The following is a 15980-nucleotide window of genomic DNA, read 5'->3' on the forward strand; positions in this document are numbered from 1 at the left end:
GAAAGTGCAGGTAGACCCTCATTTGGGACTTTGATAGAACCATAGACATTTGTAATTAATTATTCGGAGACCACATACGCCGTCTAACGCCCATTCCTCCAGAGTAGGCCCCGATGTCGTCAGGAGACCTGTAACTACGCCAAGAGAGAGCTTATTATATTTCCTCCTGGAAACTGCCTAGCCTGTGCATATTAACAGACACTGGGGATGTTAGCTAATGTGTTTAGACATTAAATCTGGTTTTTAAATTTGATAGCCATCTAGTGCAGCAGTGTATTCCCCGACATTTGTGTATTCAGTTGGAAAAACAAACAGCAGCCGTAAGACTGACAGCATCACAGGTCACGTTCAAGGACATGGGAACATGACTGCATGAATCTGTCTCAGAGACTGTTGGCGCTTGTCGTTTAGACGGTTAAAAATAAAAATTAAAAGTCACTGTTTTAGTGCATCCATTTTTAAAAAAAAAAAAAAAAATAATAATAATGTCTTGTGTTGTCTCAAGACTTGAATCGAGAACAGTGTTTATTCCTTGCTTTTCCTGTCCAGTAAAAGTAATATTATATCTTTAACCTGATTCAGAATGATCTTAGCATTCAAGATTAAATTTAATTTTTACATTAACCGATCTCTGGCTCTATTAGACAACTGATGTTCAGCAAAATTGTTGACTGCATTGTGGACTGTCGCATTGAATCTGACATCAATCATTCCCTCAAACAAGTTTAGTTCTTTGGGATTTCATTTTCATCTTGGACTTTACTCCTCTGAAATATTCTGATATCTACTTTTAGTGATTCATCAAATGCAGAGGGAGCCATTTGGTCCGGTTCCACTAATATCTTTCCTATCTGTATATTTGTTTAAACTAGGAGCAAGAGAACACAGCACTGTGTTAGTGTTGTGGGCTGGAACTGCAGACATCACATCATGCAAATACTTTTAACATCTTGTGGGAAGATTAATGGGTAAGAAGGTTATCAGTGGGTACAGAAGACTGCTCTTGGAAGGAGAATGTACATTTTCGACCGTAATTGTTGGTAAAAGAGGCTGTGTAGACATGGAAATTCCCAGAAATCCTGTTTCTCTGACAGGGAGCAGAATGCTGGAGCTGAATCAACACTTAGTGCTTGCCATTTATAATTCTACTTTAAGCAGTTAGTGCGATATTGGCTAGACTCCGCTGTGCTTTGAACATGGATATGACAAGTTGCACAATATCTTTTTTTAGGAGTACGGGAAGAGGGATGAGGGTTTAGCAGCAGGACTCCAAGCATGAGATAAATGATCTTGTGGATGCTGTTCCTTGGAGCTGTGAAGCTCTTATGTTGAAATAAGCTGTACAGTAATTTCTAGAACAGCATTCACACAGTGCAGTATGGCAAGTATCAAGACTTAAAGACAGAAAACATTGTTACACAATCAAATAAGTTAACCACGATTAAAACAAAGACATACCTTTCTGCCCATAACAAAGTATTAGGCGACCTGCTTTGCATTACTTACTCATCTTTGTGTCTGGTGTTGTGTTTTATTCTGGGGAGCTATAGTTAAGCAGGTGAGTCACCATGTATTCTCCGGTCCAGGGCTCCATGTGTTACTTTTCACCCATTTTAGCTGCCCGGCACCCTCGGTATGAATGGAAATTGACTGCAGGTCTCACAGGTGGTACCAGGGTGATGTTCCAAGAGTTTAACAGTGTCTTTCTCTTGTAGCTCCGCTCTGCGCTCAGGGTTACGGTAATCTGTGTGTCATCATCGTCAAGCCTCCCTGGCATGCTTTGTCTTCTCATCAGCTGAGTTTAATCAATTGTGTTCTAATGATTAGACATTATCATGCACTGCTTTAATTCTAGAAAAGTCCTGATGACTAATATTGGTCTCTCCTTTCTGTCTTCTTTCTCATGCCAGTTAAAGTGGAAGTGTAAAAAAGACGACGAGACGAATGGAGGCTACTCTCAAGACATTCTTTTCAGACTTCTACAAAAGGTACTCATCTGGAAATCAAAGTAGTTCCACAATATCGCAGTACTGTAACCATGTTACAGCAAAACTTAGAGGTGCAGTGTGTAGGATTTAGGGGGATCTATTGGCAGACATGGAATATAATATTCAGAACTATGTTTTCATTGGTGTATTATCACTTGAAACCAAGAATCATTGTGTTTTCATTAACGTGGAATGAGTCCTTCTACATAGGAAGCGTGCTCTCTTCCATGGAGATTACCATGTTACACTGCCATGTTTATACAGTAGCTCAAAACAGACAAACCACACACTGGCTGTAGAGAGGGTTTTCTGCTTTTTATGTTACTTGAAGGCTGCCATAGTTTCTTGGCATGCGGGTCAAGCGAAGGGGGTATCAGTTGGTTGCAATCTGCAACCTCACTGCTAGATATCACTAGATCCTGCATACTGCTTCTGTAAAAGCATTTCTGTGGTCTCAGACAGTCGAAAAACCCAAGTATACATGAACAGCCCTCTCTCAAATCCAAAAGTTAGAATGTTAATACTCAGATTTGTGATGTCATAGTCTGGAGCTGTTTCATAGACAATTCGGAAAGATGTTCTAGATGACATTGGGAGCATCCAGGCGAATGTTCTGAGTATATGGTTACGTTTTCTGTTTCAGAACTGAGAGCAGTACAATAGAGTAAAGCTCATTTGGGTATAATAAAGAAAACACTCTATGGGTCCAAAAAATCAAACTTCCATTCATTGTCTATGGAGCAGCTCCAGACTTTATACTTGATGACATCACAAAGTTTGAGACTTACTTCTCTGCTTTCTGGCTTTGAGAGAGAGAGAGAGTAGCTCATGTTCACAGATATTAACTGAACTTTTCTCGGCCATGGCAGTAACATATTGGAATTCTTAATTTGGGTGGTGTTCCCCTTTAACTTGGCTCGCCTTTAGGACTCCTGTCTTTTCACACGACAGTAACAGTAAGGCACCACTTTGGGCTGGGTAATATAATGAAATATTCCTTGAGGCTACCAAGGTAGCTTTCCCTTTAATATGCCTGTATTAGGACATTGCAGGCAATGTTGTAAATTACAGCGCAGGGCTGCTTTACAGGAATTTTGCATCAATGTGATGATTTAATATGTGAGGTATTTAATTGACTGGATTAACCAGAAACAGACATTCCCATCTGAGCATTTAATCAGTGAATTATTTTGCAATGGAATCTTCAGAAGATTCAGAATATGATGATATATTACTACTAATGACATATATTGTATAACAATAACAAAACAATCTTGCTGTTGCACAGCAGAGCTCCACTGTAACAAACTTGCCTGCAGAGTCCGGCCATATTTGAGGTCTGCATGACATCAGCGTTGTAGATTGTTTTATTCTTCCCCTTAAACAAGGCCCATTAAGTTTTGTTGCAGTGAAAGTGCTGAGGGCAATGTTGTAGTGCCCTTTTAAAGCCATGCACGCCATTGTTTGTGGCCCTCTTACCAGGTGATTAAGCAGTGCCAAGGGAGGCATTAGGAAATGTGCTCTTCTCATGCAACCCAGTACCACTGTATGCTATGATCCGTCACAAGGGCTTTTGGTGGGGCATAGGTTGGCCTGAAACGAGGCTAGGGCAAGTGTCACTGACGTCAAGCCCACCGGAAAAAGGCGTATGAATTTCTCTGCACGAACTCAATCAATATGGCTCCAGGCAGGAGGGCTGTGTCATACTAAAGACCGTGGAAAAAAAATGTTGTTCCTCCTTTTACAATTCTTCAGCAAAGGGGATAAATTTTAGGAAAGGATTTTGTTTGAGATGGCAAGCTCCAATGAGTGACAGTTAATGGTTTGGGCAAGTTGAAATAGCCACCGCTGTGTGGGAAAGTATGGTATGTGTATACTTGCGTACGTGTGCGGACTTGTGTACTTTGGCCGCTTAAAATAATACATCTTCATTTAAGGGGGGAAAAAACATGTTAAGATATTTATATTCTATGAAACAGAGGCCTTTTGAGAGTCTCCTTTGTCACTGTTGGCTTGCTCCACAATGTCCTTCGTAGACAGCATTCCTGGACTTCCCCGTTCCCAGAAAGCTACATTTTCACAGGATGAGATTCTCTGAGGTCACGTCCATCCTTCTCGGGGAGAGGTTAATGACAAAAGGCCTCAGTTATACATAAAAACCCTTAGGAATTAAAACAAAAACCTTTGCTCTGCTAATGGCTGCCTTTAAAAAGGGATCAGGTTTTTATCTCCCCTGCTAAGACGTGTTTGTGACCTTTCTCTTCTCTCCATCTCCTTCAGACAGAAATCAAGGAATGTCTGAGACGCTCTTTGCCCTGCTCCCCTTTTGGCCAGCCTTTCCTCCCTGCGCTGATTTGTGGCAGGGAGTTGGATGAAAGCCACATCTAATTTCAGCTTTTGTGCCAAAAATATTGTTTATCAAATGCTGTCATTGCACAAGGAGTAGCTAAAACGTTCCAATACTGCCTCTTGTCTCCTCTTGTCTTTTGAGAAGCCACAGAGGTCTCACTTTTGTACATGATGTTCTTTGCAGTATTACTGGCTCAGGCCCAAACATACGAACCCTATCATTAGAGATTAGGTTTAATAACCAAACACATATTGAATCCTAACTTTTATTCCAGAAGTCTGTTATATTCACCCGTGTTTTCGGTTCTTCAGTCTGCATATGCTTTGTGTTTTCATGGTTATGGTTTGTGCTGTGAAAGGAAATACTAATTTGAATGTTCTGCATCTCTCGTCTTCCTCAATATGACTTTTCTTCTGTTCTCCCATTTCTTACCTCTAGTACGGGGATGTTTCGAATGTGATTGTATCGGCGAAGAAGAGAGGAAGCGCTGTGGTCGAATTTGCAACCGTGAGAGCAGCTGTAAGTACCTAACTCTGCCCCGGCCGGTGTCCTCAAAATCTTCTCCGCAGCAGACATTTGCATAGAACCACATTTGTTTACCACTCACTTGCCTCGAAGTCTCTGGTCACCTGCTGAGTTTGATTATTACTAAGAATGACACCTGTCATAGACTTCCCAGCCTCGGGACAGTTTGTGCAACCTAAACCGACGTTTTAGTCGTTCTGTAGCGTGGAGATCTCCGAGCTGATGGGAACCATTGGACGGAAGGACTTTAGCCGCTTCATTGTTCCACATTGTCTGGATCCTCAGGCCCTTTGTCGTGATGGTGTACTTTATTTTGTTGTGGTTTCCTCACCACAACGTGTGGTTTCCCTCCAGAGCAAATGTCTGCCAGTCTACAGGGATCTGGGCACAGGTCCTGTGGTCTCTGCCTGCCCATCTCCGGCTCCCAGCCTTGCTCTGGGAGTTGGCCCCGTTACAATCCACCTTTGTCCATGTCTACATGTGTTTTTCATATTTATATAATACCCAGGTGTAAGATAAATACAACACAAATTTTACAGCTTTCAGGACAAGGCAGAATGTGTTTTGTTTGGCTCAAAAAATAATGATAGAAAATCCACTCACAGACTATTTTGTGTTTTTAGGAGCTGGCAGTTAAGAATGAAAGTGGCCTGAGTGAAAACCCTCTGAAGATTTCGTGGCTTGAAGGACAGCCCGAGGTCATTGCTCCAGCATCTCAACCTGGCCTGTTCATGTCTTCACAGGTACGGGTATAACCTGAAAATGCATTTTTGTAATTCCCTCCCTCTCTCATAAAGCACGTCGACCCTATGTTACAGAATCTTCACACGTACACAGCTTCCAACACAAATACGATTGCCTAAACTCTGTCCCACAAAAAGAAGTATGTAAACCTTCGGAGGTTTTATTTTCATATCAGTGGTGCAAATATTCCCCCAGTGCTTGCACTCCCCTCATTTGGTCTAGAACAATGTGTTTGGTTAAATGGACCCTGGTTTATTTGCTTTGGAGTGGTGAGGCGCTGGCCCGACACTGGCCCGAAGTCCCTGGTCAGCCCCGCATTAACAGGCCTGACCTGGCGGACCCCAGGAATGCTAGCAGAAGAAGCAGTGTGTGATAATGGTAGTCTGGCACGTGAGACTGACCAAATGGCTGCACTGGTGCCAAGTGAGCCGGTCTCTATATTGCTATTGCTATTGCTATTGCTATTGCAAATAATGCTTTATTTTTGATTATTGAGAATTTAATATATTTTTTGGGGGGCAGGGAATGTGGTTTCTTATTTTAAATTTGAAGGATTTATTTTCTGCAGCCCAAAGATTTGCTGCACAAAACCAAAATGCTTTATTGAGAAAAACCATCTCAAAACATTCTCTGATGTGTTGCCTCTTGTGATTTGGAAATCACAGTAGTCTGCACAGCAACCTTTTTTTCTGCACGCCTAATATTTAGTCTTTCCCTGCCAGCCCAAGTCCAAGGATAATCTCATTTCAGCTACATCCTCTGAGGATCTTGAAAGTGTTTCTCTCTTGTCATTAGATTAGCATGAAGTAATGTTTTTTTTCGCTCCGCTGTGTCCATTTTACTTCTCTTATGTTGTCATCTTTACCTGTGAGGGATCACAGATCAGTTGACTTTCCAGGTCTACTTATCTGTGTCTCCAGAGCTGCTGCTGAACTGGGTTTCAACCCAGTGTGGTGTCTGAAGACCCCCTTGTCAAGGCTAGCATGTGAGGCTCATTCTGCACACTGGGACTTGTCATACTAATCTCTTTAAATGTTATTATGGTAACCCGGTTTGCCTCACAGATATCCATAGCTGATTGCTTCATCTTTTTTTTTTTGTCCTGCACCCTAGAATGAAAACATTACTATGTCTGAGTAATTTTCGCATTAGCCCTCAGCGTGAATACTTCTCGCTGAAGAGGCCCCACATGACATAATGGGTGAACTGGTGTAGATATTAGTAATGTTATTCCACATCTGGCCTGGGGTCAGCTGGACATGGGGGGCGTGTGAGAAAGAGAGATAGAGGTAAAAAGAAGCCAGAGCCTTGGAGGTCCTTCTCCCGGACTCTATCTGAAATCTTAAAATCAGAGTCCTCTCCTGTCGTCTAGCCCTCCACTGCAACCCCACACCAGCCAGCTGCAATCACATAGGAGCAGCTTGGGTGAGGATTTGCTTCTTTAACCTCATCAATCCAAACACAGTGCTCAGAGAGTCAGGGTCTCGCTACAGGGAGCTCAGAGACACAGACATATGACTTCAGCCTCAGCTTCAGTTCCACACATTCACATAAATTCCCCTTGAAGACCCCCCTCAGGGTCCAGAGACCTTGAACATTACTAACTATACCATGATGTGTTAGATTTTCACTGCTCTCACAGAGAGACACTGAGGAGACTTGTTTAACTGTTGGCTCTGTTTTCGTTCTGCTTGTCCAGAGAGCAGATATGACATGATTTATAACAGCGCTGCATTCACCTAGTTTTACTCACCATGGATATTAAAAATTTCAAAATAAGGAAGGGCCACATCTTCCGCACTGTGTGGAATTGCTCCCCATGCTCCTGACTTAATTCAGACTCCTCTTCTGGGAAAGGATCTAGTTTCATCTCCAGACTGTTCTTTGTTGTGTCTTTGCCCTTTGACATAATACTATTTCACTGTGAGAGATTATGAAAGGAGCATGTTTATGAAAGAAATGCTTAAGTCATTCTCATTAGCACAGACATTTCTTTTAGCATTGTATCATACACAGTTGCAGATCACAGTGAATTCTAAGTGCAGTGTTTAATAAGAGCTGTAAATGGCTGTTGCACCATGTGTGGCCATCTAATGATTCATATCTCTCCTTCCAGACTGTCTCGGATATGGAATCACTATCTAACCATTTGCCTGGTCTTTCCCGGATATATGTTCGTGTCTCCGGAGATGTGATGCCATCGTTAATCACTGTGTCCTGATTCGTGGTTTATTGCGTAGTTGAGCATACCATACTATTTAACATGAATCCATCATAATGGATTTGAATTTGAGCTTTCTATGCCTGCTTCTTCCATCTAGAGTTGGAGAGTCATCGCAGGCTTGTCACGACACAAACCAGATGCAGCAGATCAGCTATTCTGGGATTGTTTTTCCAGCCCGCCGGTTTGCTAGTGCTCGAAAAGTGCACTCTCACCTAAAATAGCCCCTGAATCTGGAAGAGAGGCACTGTATGTGGCTGTGCAGTTGGCACATTCAACCCCGGCCTGACCCCCTCTGTGACTGAAGATAAGGAACTTCTCGGAGGTAGACTAGTGGGCTTCTTTTTTCTATGAACAGACCCAAAAGAGGGAAATTGTATTATTAATATTGGTTAGTGCATGATATTAATATTGTGTACCAGGTTTGAATGGATGTAGTAGAGACAGACAGGCAGTATACCTCCTAATATATGAGGTTGGACTTATTGGTTATGCATCATCTATGTACAGCGGGACCCTGATGAAACAAAAGACCACAGTTTATAGAAACACTGGTTTAGGGTTGCATGAAAAATATAGACGTGTTTTTGCGTTGTCTCATCAGACACGGAACAGATCGCCTGCTGTGATTATGGTGTGGTCAGAATTTCATAATTATTGTGTTACGCCCCAAATACGCCCAGTTCATCATGCGTATCATGAGAGGGGATAGCTGTTGTGGATTGGCTCGGCCCTCACCATCTATAGCTTGATAATATGTTCTGACATGATACAGACAGCATAAACAATATCAGTTTCACAAAAATCCCCTTTTGTGTGTGAAACTGTGCAGCATATTTCAGTAGCGTCAAGTCACGCCGGCCTGGGAGACGCAATTACACGAGATGGACACATCTCCTATTTGCCAAAACAATATTTTTAGCTTTTTAGTTAGTACCTGACAAAATAAATAACTCATAAGCGCTACTCTTTAGTGAGATGACAGGGTTTCCTGGTATTCCGTATGACAGCGAGTTTAGATTTTTGGAGCAAGAGAAGTGGTACCAGATGTGATTGGGATACTTCACAGCTCGGGCCAGTTTGTGCTGCGCAGACAAGATAATTTGTCTTCAATTACAGGCTCTTTCTTCTCACATCAGTCATGCGGCTGAACACTTGTTGAGCGTAAGTTTATGTGATTCTTCACACTGAGAGCTCTTGTGTGGACGACAGAGTCATAGCAGCAAGTCCTACTCCGTAAAAAGTAGGCAGGAAATGTTAATTTTTGAATGTTATAGAGAATGATTGTGGGTTTTTATAAAATGTGTTTGTGGCTTTTTTGATGAAGAATAGCTGAAGTGCATGAAATTCCAAAATTTGTTATTGGTCTTTTGCATATTGTTTTTTTTTACTGTTACTTATTAGGCAATAATTTGTTTTCACAGTGTCTGTCTGACATTGCACAATCCTCTTTCTCTTGGGAATAAATAGGGCTTTGATTGTTTAGGGCCTTTGCAGCAGACATGGGAACACTATCCAATATAAAGCCTGTGTGAGTGAATAGCTCTTTCACCTGCTTATCTGGAAAAGGTATAGAGAAGTCTGACAAATTGCAGACACACCCTGGTTAGCTATTGAATATCACCTCTTTATGATACAGGTGTGCCTCAGAGCAGGGCACGTCTAATAGCTCAGCTGCTGCTTCAAAGTCCACTTCACTGTAATACAGTATTTGGGCCTCCACATAAAATCCTGCTTGACATCCCCGTCTAATTTAGGCTTGTGTGTTTCTCCACCTTGAAATAATGTTGTGCTGCATGTTGTGGTGGATAATCCAAGGCTATAATTTCTCGAGAAACTGTTATGCAAGGTTTGTTGCCTCCACAGTGGCTTCTGACAGTTGTAAAGCCAAATAAATGTCTGTCTGTCAGGGTGTGTAAACAATCTCATATGAGCCCTCTTAAAATGTTGACACGAGGACCTCTATCCACAAACCACCAATCTTGGAATATGAAAGATATTTTTCTTTACTTCCCCAAAATACATAACAGTACATCTTTCAATGCAAAAAATGTTTCACAATGTGTTATTGTCATAACATACACAAAGAAAAATGGTCAGTGATATCCACTTTAAAATGAGAGATGGCAGAACAGATATACAGTGCAGACGTACCCACAAACATTGCTGTTTCTGTTTGGACATACATAGAATTCTAAATTTATTGCTAGAAGTGGGACATTTGTGGTTGGTATATTTTGCAGAATGACCCGTGGGGAAGTTAGGAATTCGCCTGCCCCACAGCCTTTCCTGGCAACCCCCCACTAAGGCGCAGACCGAGGCTCCTGTCCCCACTCTCCTCTCCAGACCTGAGGGAAGTGGACCTAGATTGTCTGCAGAAATCTCAGTTTACCGACATGTGCTTACATATACATACAGTACATGTGTGTTCCTCCCCCCCGTGTATGTGAGATTCAAGTGTGCTTTTTTCATGTATTGCGGGTCTGTTTGGTCAGAAGGTAGTGTTTAAACCTTCATCAGGACTTCTGCAGCAGTAATGGATGTCTCTGGGCCTCCTCCCTCGACACCCCCCGCATATGTGGAAGTATCACGTTACCCTTTACCACTTTCCTTCTCGTGCGCCACTCACCAGAGCATCGCACTCTGATTTGCAGCTAAGAAAACAGCCTGCTTTTTTTTTTTTCGTCTGAGGTCTTGGACCTGTGGCCTGGTTTGGTCTGCTGCCCAACTTGCCACCACTGGCTGGCTTTTATTGGAAGCAGAGCTAAGTGTTTGTTTTCACTGCATTGTTGGGAATGAGAGATGGGGGGTACCTTGGTCTACCTTTTGAGTGGGGCCTCTGGGATGCGTGCGGAGCAAAAATTGCCCTCTGCACACAATGGATTGGCAAGCACGCCAAGAGCCAAGACATCACAGCTCGAGGACCTTGGATTCCAGCCGCAGCTTTTCTTTTCTTAAACACAACACTCTTAAGTCTTAACAGCCGTCTTCAGTGCTGTGCCGTGTGGTTTGGGGGGGATTACAATAGCAAAAGAGGAAAGTAAAAGAAGGTGAAAATGTCCAGCTTGGTGTTTGACATCTGACAGAGTTTAAATATTAACTTAAAGATTGTATCCACCCCTGCAAGGGCCAGTTTCTAAGGAGAACATTAACTTTGTGTAGTTGGCCTTTTTTTGGTTTAACCTCTCAAACAAGATGTTTACTTAGGACAAATGTTGTGGACCACAGCTAGCAATAGACACAATATGTAGTGCTTTATAAAAAGGTAAGAGTTATATAAATAAAGTTGATTTGAATTATGAGCTCTGTTTCCTAGAAAGGTGCTGTGATATCAGATGCATTAAGTAACGTGTTTTACTGAAACTCAGTCTTTTCAGTGTCGTAGTTTAACTCCATTAAAACTTTTGTTGAGACAAGCTCTCACTAAAAGTTGTTTGTCTATACTTGGTACCCAGGGATCATAAAATCACATATCTCCAGATTTATTTCTGTGATAACCATTGCTTTAACTTTAACTTTAACTTTTTGGTCTGTCCATAAACTCAGGAGAGTCCCAAAGAAGGGTGTTGAATTAGTCCAACCTTGTAGTAAAGCCTGGCTGCTACGTTGTCTAATCGTGGAGTTTGTCCATCACCTGGAGAACATCATCCAGGATTGAAGGGCCCAGGTCGAGGCTGAATGAAAAGCCACTGTCCTCCTCCTTATGCTGTCTGACAGTTTTGTCACAGATCTCTGCGGAGTCTTCATCCCTGTCTGAATTCAAGCTGCCCCGTCCAAGCCTGCCAGCCTGATTGGTAGCAACATTATTCCCTCTCTGGTACCCATCTTCCTTTTCCATATCCACTTCTCTGTCCTCGCTGTCCAGCAGCGGCATAGAGCTGCATTTCTTTCTCTTCTGAGACGTGTTGTGCAGGTGGCCTGCACGCCAGTCAGGGCTCTCTGAGCCGTCCGCCTCGTCCAGGTTCAGACGAGGGGGCTTTGGTGGCGGAGAGCAGGCCATGAAGAGATTCTGCTCGCTCTGGGAGCTTTGTAGAAGCAGATTGTGGCCCATCTTTAAGAAGGACAGGTCTCCAAAGCTGTCTCTCTGAGCATCGTTGCCAATATGTGAGATGTGGCGGAAATCAGCCAGTGGTAGGCTAATCATATTGACGGACAGCACCTCCCTGCGCTTGGAGTTCCTGCCGGGCCAGCGACCAGAGGATGGCTTTCTGTACAACGATGTTCTCAGTGGCATCTTGGCAGATCTGGTTGAGATAGACCTAAATGTTTTTATTTATCCTTTAAATATATCCTCAGTCTTTGTATCCTTTTGTATTTCCTTCTTTGTTTGACAGTGGATCCTCAGCAAGTGTTGAAGCTCATGAGCATGATTCCATCTGAATTAAAACACAAGAAAATAGAAATTATAATTGAATAAATCTGCATCTAATATCATGTTTGTAACACTGCATCATAAATCTAGGCTTCCCTCACATCATGCTAGAATATGAAGCATGTCTGTGCTTGTACTTGTAATGTAGCACCAGATGTAAGTATTGGACTGAATCATTTGGCTGGATGTGAATCGGCAGCCATTGTTTTGAGATGCACCTGCTCCACTCCATTTTGATTTAATGAAATTCAGTATTATTTGGCAGCAGCGGGATGTTCCAACAATGCTTTGAAGCTTTCATTTCTAAATATTTACTTTTCAAATCCCTGTTTTTTTCCCATAAATGCAGGTGTGGTCTGGAGCCTCTCCTCTAAAGGAAGGCTGTCAGCCCACTTAAGACTTCCAGTAACAAAAGCAACAAAAAAAATCTGATTCCCAAACGGTAATTGTTGTCATGCATGTAAGTAAATCATATCTGTCAACATTTTGTTTCGGGAGAACACGAGGCTTTACCGTAACTCCTGTCAGAAATAATGATAACTTCACTTCGGAACACATGTTTCTGATTTTGTGAAAAATTAAAATAGCTGGGATGCAGTCTGTTTATTTTGCTGTAGTGTGAGAGTTATGCTGTGACTCTGGGAGAGGATGTGGAAGTTAATAAAATGAGATATTTTTATTCCATAAATAACATCACACTTTGGGCATTACATTTCAAAATAAGTTATCCTTTTTGAAATGTAGTGTGGGGATTTCATATTTACATCAACTAGCAAAACTTAAAAGGAAGCATTCTTGGTCAAAATGAAATAAAAATGAAAGCCTAACTTGAATGTAATTTTGCGTTTCGTGACCTGTAATCATTTTATTGACTAAAACAGAACTCAGTTCATCAACGCAGGCATGTCGATTAGATAATCTGCTTAGTGTCTGTGATTTTACGGTCTCCCAAACAGCTTTGCCCACATTAGACCTGTGTTCGTGACTTGAAACACTCACTCTGTAAATTTGTAAGCCACTACAGCAAACAGGTTTTGTTGGCCTGTAAAGGTTTTATCGGCACTTTAGTAGCAGCGGGAGATTGGAGAGCGTGGACACAACAGCATTCCTTTCCAAACATGTCAGTTTGGCCAAGGAGGAGTCTTAGGGTTTCAGCCATGAGTATCATGTCCAGGAAACACTTCATGGCCAAGTAAAAATTAAAGACGCCCATTAAAACAGATTGGCCAAGAAGCAATTTTTGAATTATCTTCTTCAATGCTGCCATACGTGATCCATCTTTAAGACAGATCAGGAATCTGGCTGATGAAATCCTTAAGCACAAGTTAAAAGAAATTGATTTTGAAGGTTTTTCTTTTGTGCAGTTGTTTGTCTGGTAGGATAACTAACAGCAGATTAGATAAAGATTGATTAGTTCTTACCTGTCTTGCTGAGCAAATGCAGGACATTTGAATCCAACACATGCACACACGTCTCTGTCAGGAAACAAGGCAGCGTCTACCTGCACACCCTGACAAACTCTTCCTTGACATGATCGGGCTTGTTCCAACGGTTACAGAGGAGATCTCATTGCGCAGCTCTAAGGCAGAGACACAGAGTGAGGGACTTTTCCACGGTGACACAAGCAAGTTTTACATTAAATTGTAGCACTTAATTGTCAAGAGAGTGTCTCTTACCTTTGTCTGTACTGCTGCTTAGGGGAGTGTTTTCAGTCCTTGGACATTTGATCCTTTCTTCTTTTTTTTTTTGCTAATCCTTCCCAGTGTAAACTCCCTCCTGCATTGCAGAGCCCTCCAGGTGTGTTACCGGTGAAAGTCTTCTTTGCCTAAGAGATAAGCCAGGTGAGGTCAGAGTACAAGAGTGTTAAGGAATCCAGGTGGAGTCTTTTTAAGGCTTTTATTAGCTTATATTTGCAGTCTTCCCACTTTAGAATGGTTGCCAGCCGTCAGATGATATCATCCCGGTTGTGGTGTGAGTTGGCCCTTTAGTCACAAGTGTTAAAGTAAGTCTTGCTTGTTGATTGGCTGCACCCATTACCTGCGAGAAAAGGGTTGCAAAATGGGTGCTGCTGATTTAATTCCTGTGAAATTGAGAAAGACGGAAATGTGGGAGAAACTGCGGCGCACAGCTCCTTTCAAGAGGTGATTGTGTGGAAGAGAGGCTGAGTTTGAGTCGGTTGTGTTTGAAAGTGTGTGTGCTTGTGTCTGAAAGGAAGTCATAGTCAGTGAGCAAACAGGTCAGTCACTCAGAGGAGGGGGGGTTAACTGATCTCTAATCTCCATGTCATTGTCCCTCTGCTCTGCCGATTTCCTGACTTCCTGCCTGCTGTTGGCATGTCTAAAGCCCTGGAGTCAGACCCTTCTGCCTAACTGGAGGCCTATAGCTTCTCAATGTAATCAAAGCGCGCTATCGCACACAGACATGTATGTACAGGCACGCCGGGTTGCACAAGAAAAAGATAACCAACTGTGTTTCCAATTCTCACGCCTTCAGCATGTTGTCTTTGCCTTTGGAATGCTATAGCAACACAGGAATGGAAATTGTGTCAGAGCAGCAAACTTTTTTTTTCCCGCTCTATGGAATTTGTTTGTGTTAAAAATGGCAGGGTTGAAGCATTCTGTTGTGCTCTCGCAGGCGATAATTGGTAGTTGTGTTGATCGTGCCCTTTTGGTTGTGTTATGGTTTGGAAAGATTCTTTTTTTGAACTATATAATCTTCAGCCTGTTATTTTTAAAACCAACATGCCATACTGCTCTGATATCCCAACCAGCGCTGGGTGTATGTTCAGATACTTCCGTTGGTACACTTCCACACTGTACACGGTGCACTTTGTTCTTGTGAAGCGTGTGAGTTTTGACAGGGTAGTGTTGTCTCAGATCTGCACTTAGCGGATATGACAATCTCAACGTTTGACTGCTTCTTCTTCCTCTTATTTTTAATGGCAAATTGCAATTGGACAGAGCATAACGCCAGCATTTGACCACAATTGTTTCCTGCTAAAATATCTGCCGGCTTGTTTGCCTTTTCACCAGAACGACCTTAACTGCAGCTTCCTCGGCCGCCATTTTCACAAGTTTGGTGGTCCCTCCCCTTTGGCTACGTAGCCAAAATGGTAACCGCTGATACCTCTTCCTAACTGGATGCAATGCCAACAAGAAAGTGAGCAAACAACAGATTGTTTCAATGTTTCCCTATCAAGGTGTCCAAACCTGCTTCATGCGTCAACGAACGCTGTCGCTTGTTTGACAAACTGCTCGCCCTCCAACCTGTTTTCCGAGCCTTGTAGTATATCTGGACACTTTTTTGTGCTGTGTCTGCCAGAGTTCACTCACTCTCTGTGTGTTAGGAAGAGGTGTGAGGGTGAGAAGTGTCCAGCGTTCCACATGCAACTTTTGACCATTATGAGTACACCATCCAGGTACTTGTAGTGCACTCTATTTTGCTGTATTTCTGAGTGTGAACGCACTTATGCATTTGAAACGGCAAGTGTAAGTAGGGAAGAACGCGAATTGAGACACAGTCCAAGACTTATAATGAACATTGTGTTCCAGCAGGAAGGTGGACACGGCTGTGGACTGTTTTGTCCAGAGTCTCAATGCTTCTCCTTGTTCACTAAGCTTTAACATGCAGGGTGAAAAGGAAATGGACAAATTGTATCTTTCACTGCTCCTCCAGTCCTTTCAAATTGATCCAATAAACAAAAGGCGTGCCGCTTGATCCTCTCTTGTTCTCCCGCTCTGCACACCAGCGCCAGAGCAGTCTGCAAGACCAGACACAATT

At 42.5% G+C, this 15980-nt stretch overlaps 2 protein-coding genes across 2 annotated transcripts in view; one reads left to right on the forward strand and one right to left on the reverse strand.

Annotated features, from left to right (window-relative positions):
- The window catches only part of dnajc17 (DnaJ (Hsp40) homolog, subfamily C, member 17), a 38806-nt gene that overhangs the window by 12687 nt on the left and 10139 nt on the right, over positions 1–15980 (forward strand). Inside the window, exons 8-10 of the mRNA XM_033642670.2 lie at positions 1911–1988; positions 4777–4857; positions 5487–5606. Of these exons, the coding sequence (XP_033498561.1) occupies positions 1911–1988; positions 4777–4857; positions 5487–5606 (279 nt within the window). The remainder of the gene's footprint in view (positions 1–1910; positions 1989–4776; positions 4858–5486; positions 5607–15980) is intronic.
- Positions 9811–14351, reverse strand: LOC117267060 (cdc42 effector protein 3). Its single transcript, XM_033642672.2, has 3 exons — positions 13877–14351; positions 13622–13779; positions 9811–12204 (listed from the first exon to the last, which is right to left on the reverse strand). The coding sequence occupies exon 3, from the start codon at positions 12060–12062 to the stop codon at positions 11439–11441; it is 624 nt and encodes a 207-aa protein (XP_033498563.1). The 5' UTR covers positions 12063–12204; positions 13622–13779; positions 13877–14351; the 3' UTR covers positions 9811–11438.

The sequence above is a fragment of the Epinephelus lanceolatus genome, chromosome 15 (assembly GCF_041903045.1).
Source record: "Epinephelus lanceolatus isolate andai-2023 chromosome 15, ASM4190304v1, whole genome shotgun sequence".
Classification (NCBI taxonomy): Eukaryota; Metazoa; Chordata; class Actinopteri; order Perciformes; family Serranidae; genus Epinephelus; species Epinephelus lanceolatus.

Bases quoted from the DNA above. Each gene is read 5' to 3' on its own strand.
- LOC117267060 (XM_033642672.2), bottom strand. From the start codon at position 12,062: ATGCCACTGAGAACATCGTTGTACAGAAAGCCATCCTCTGGTCGCTGG.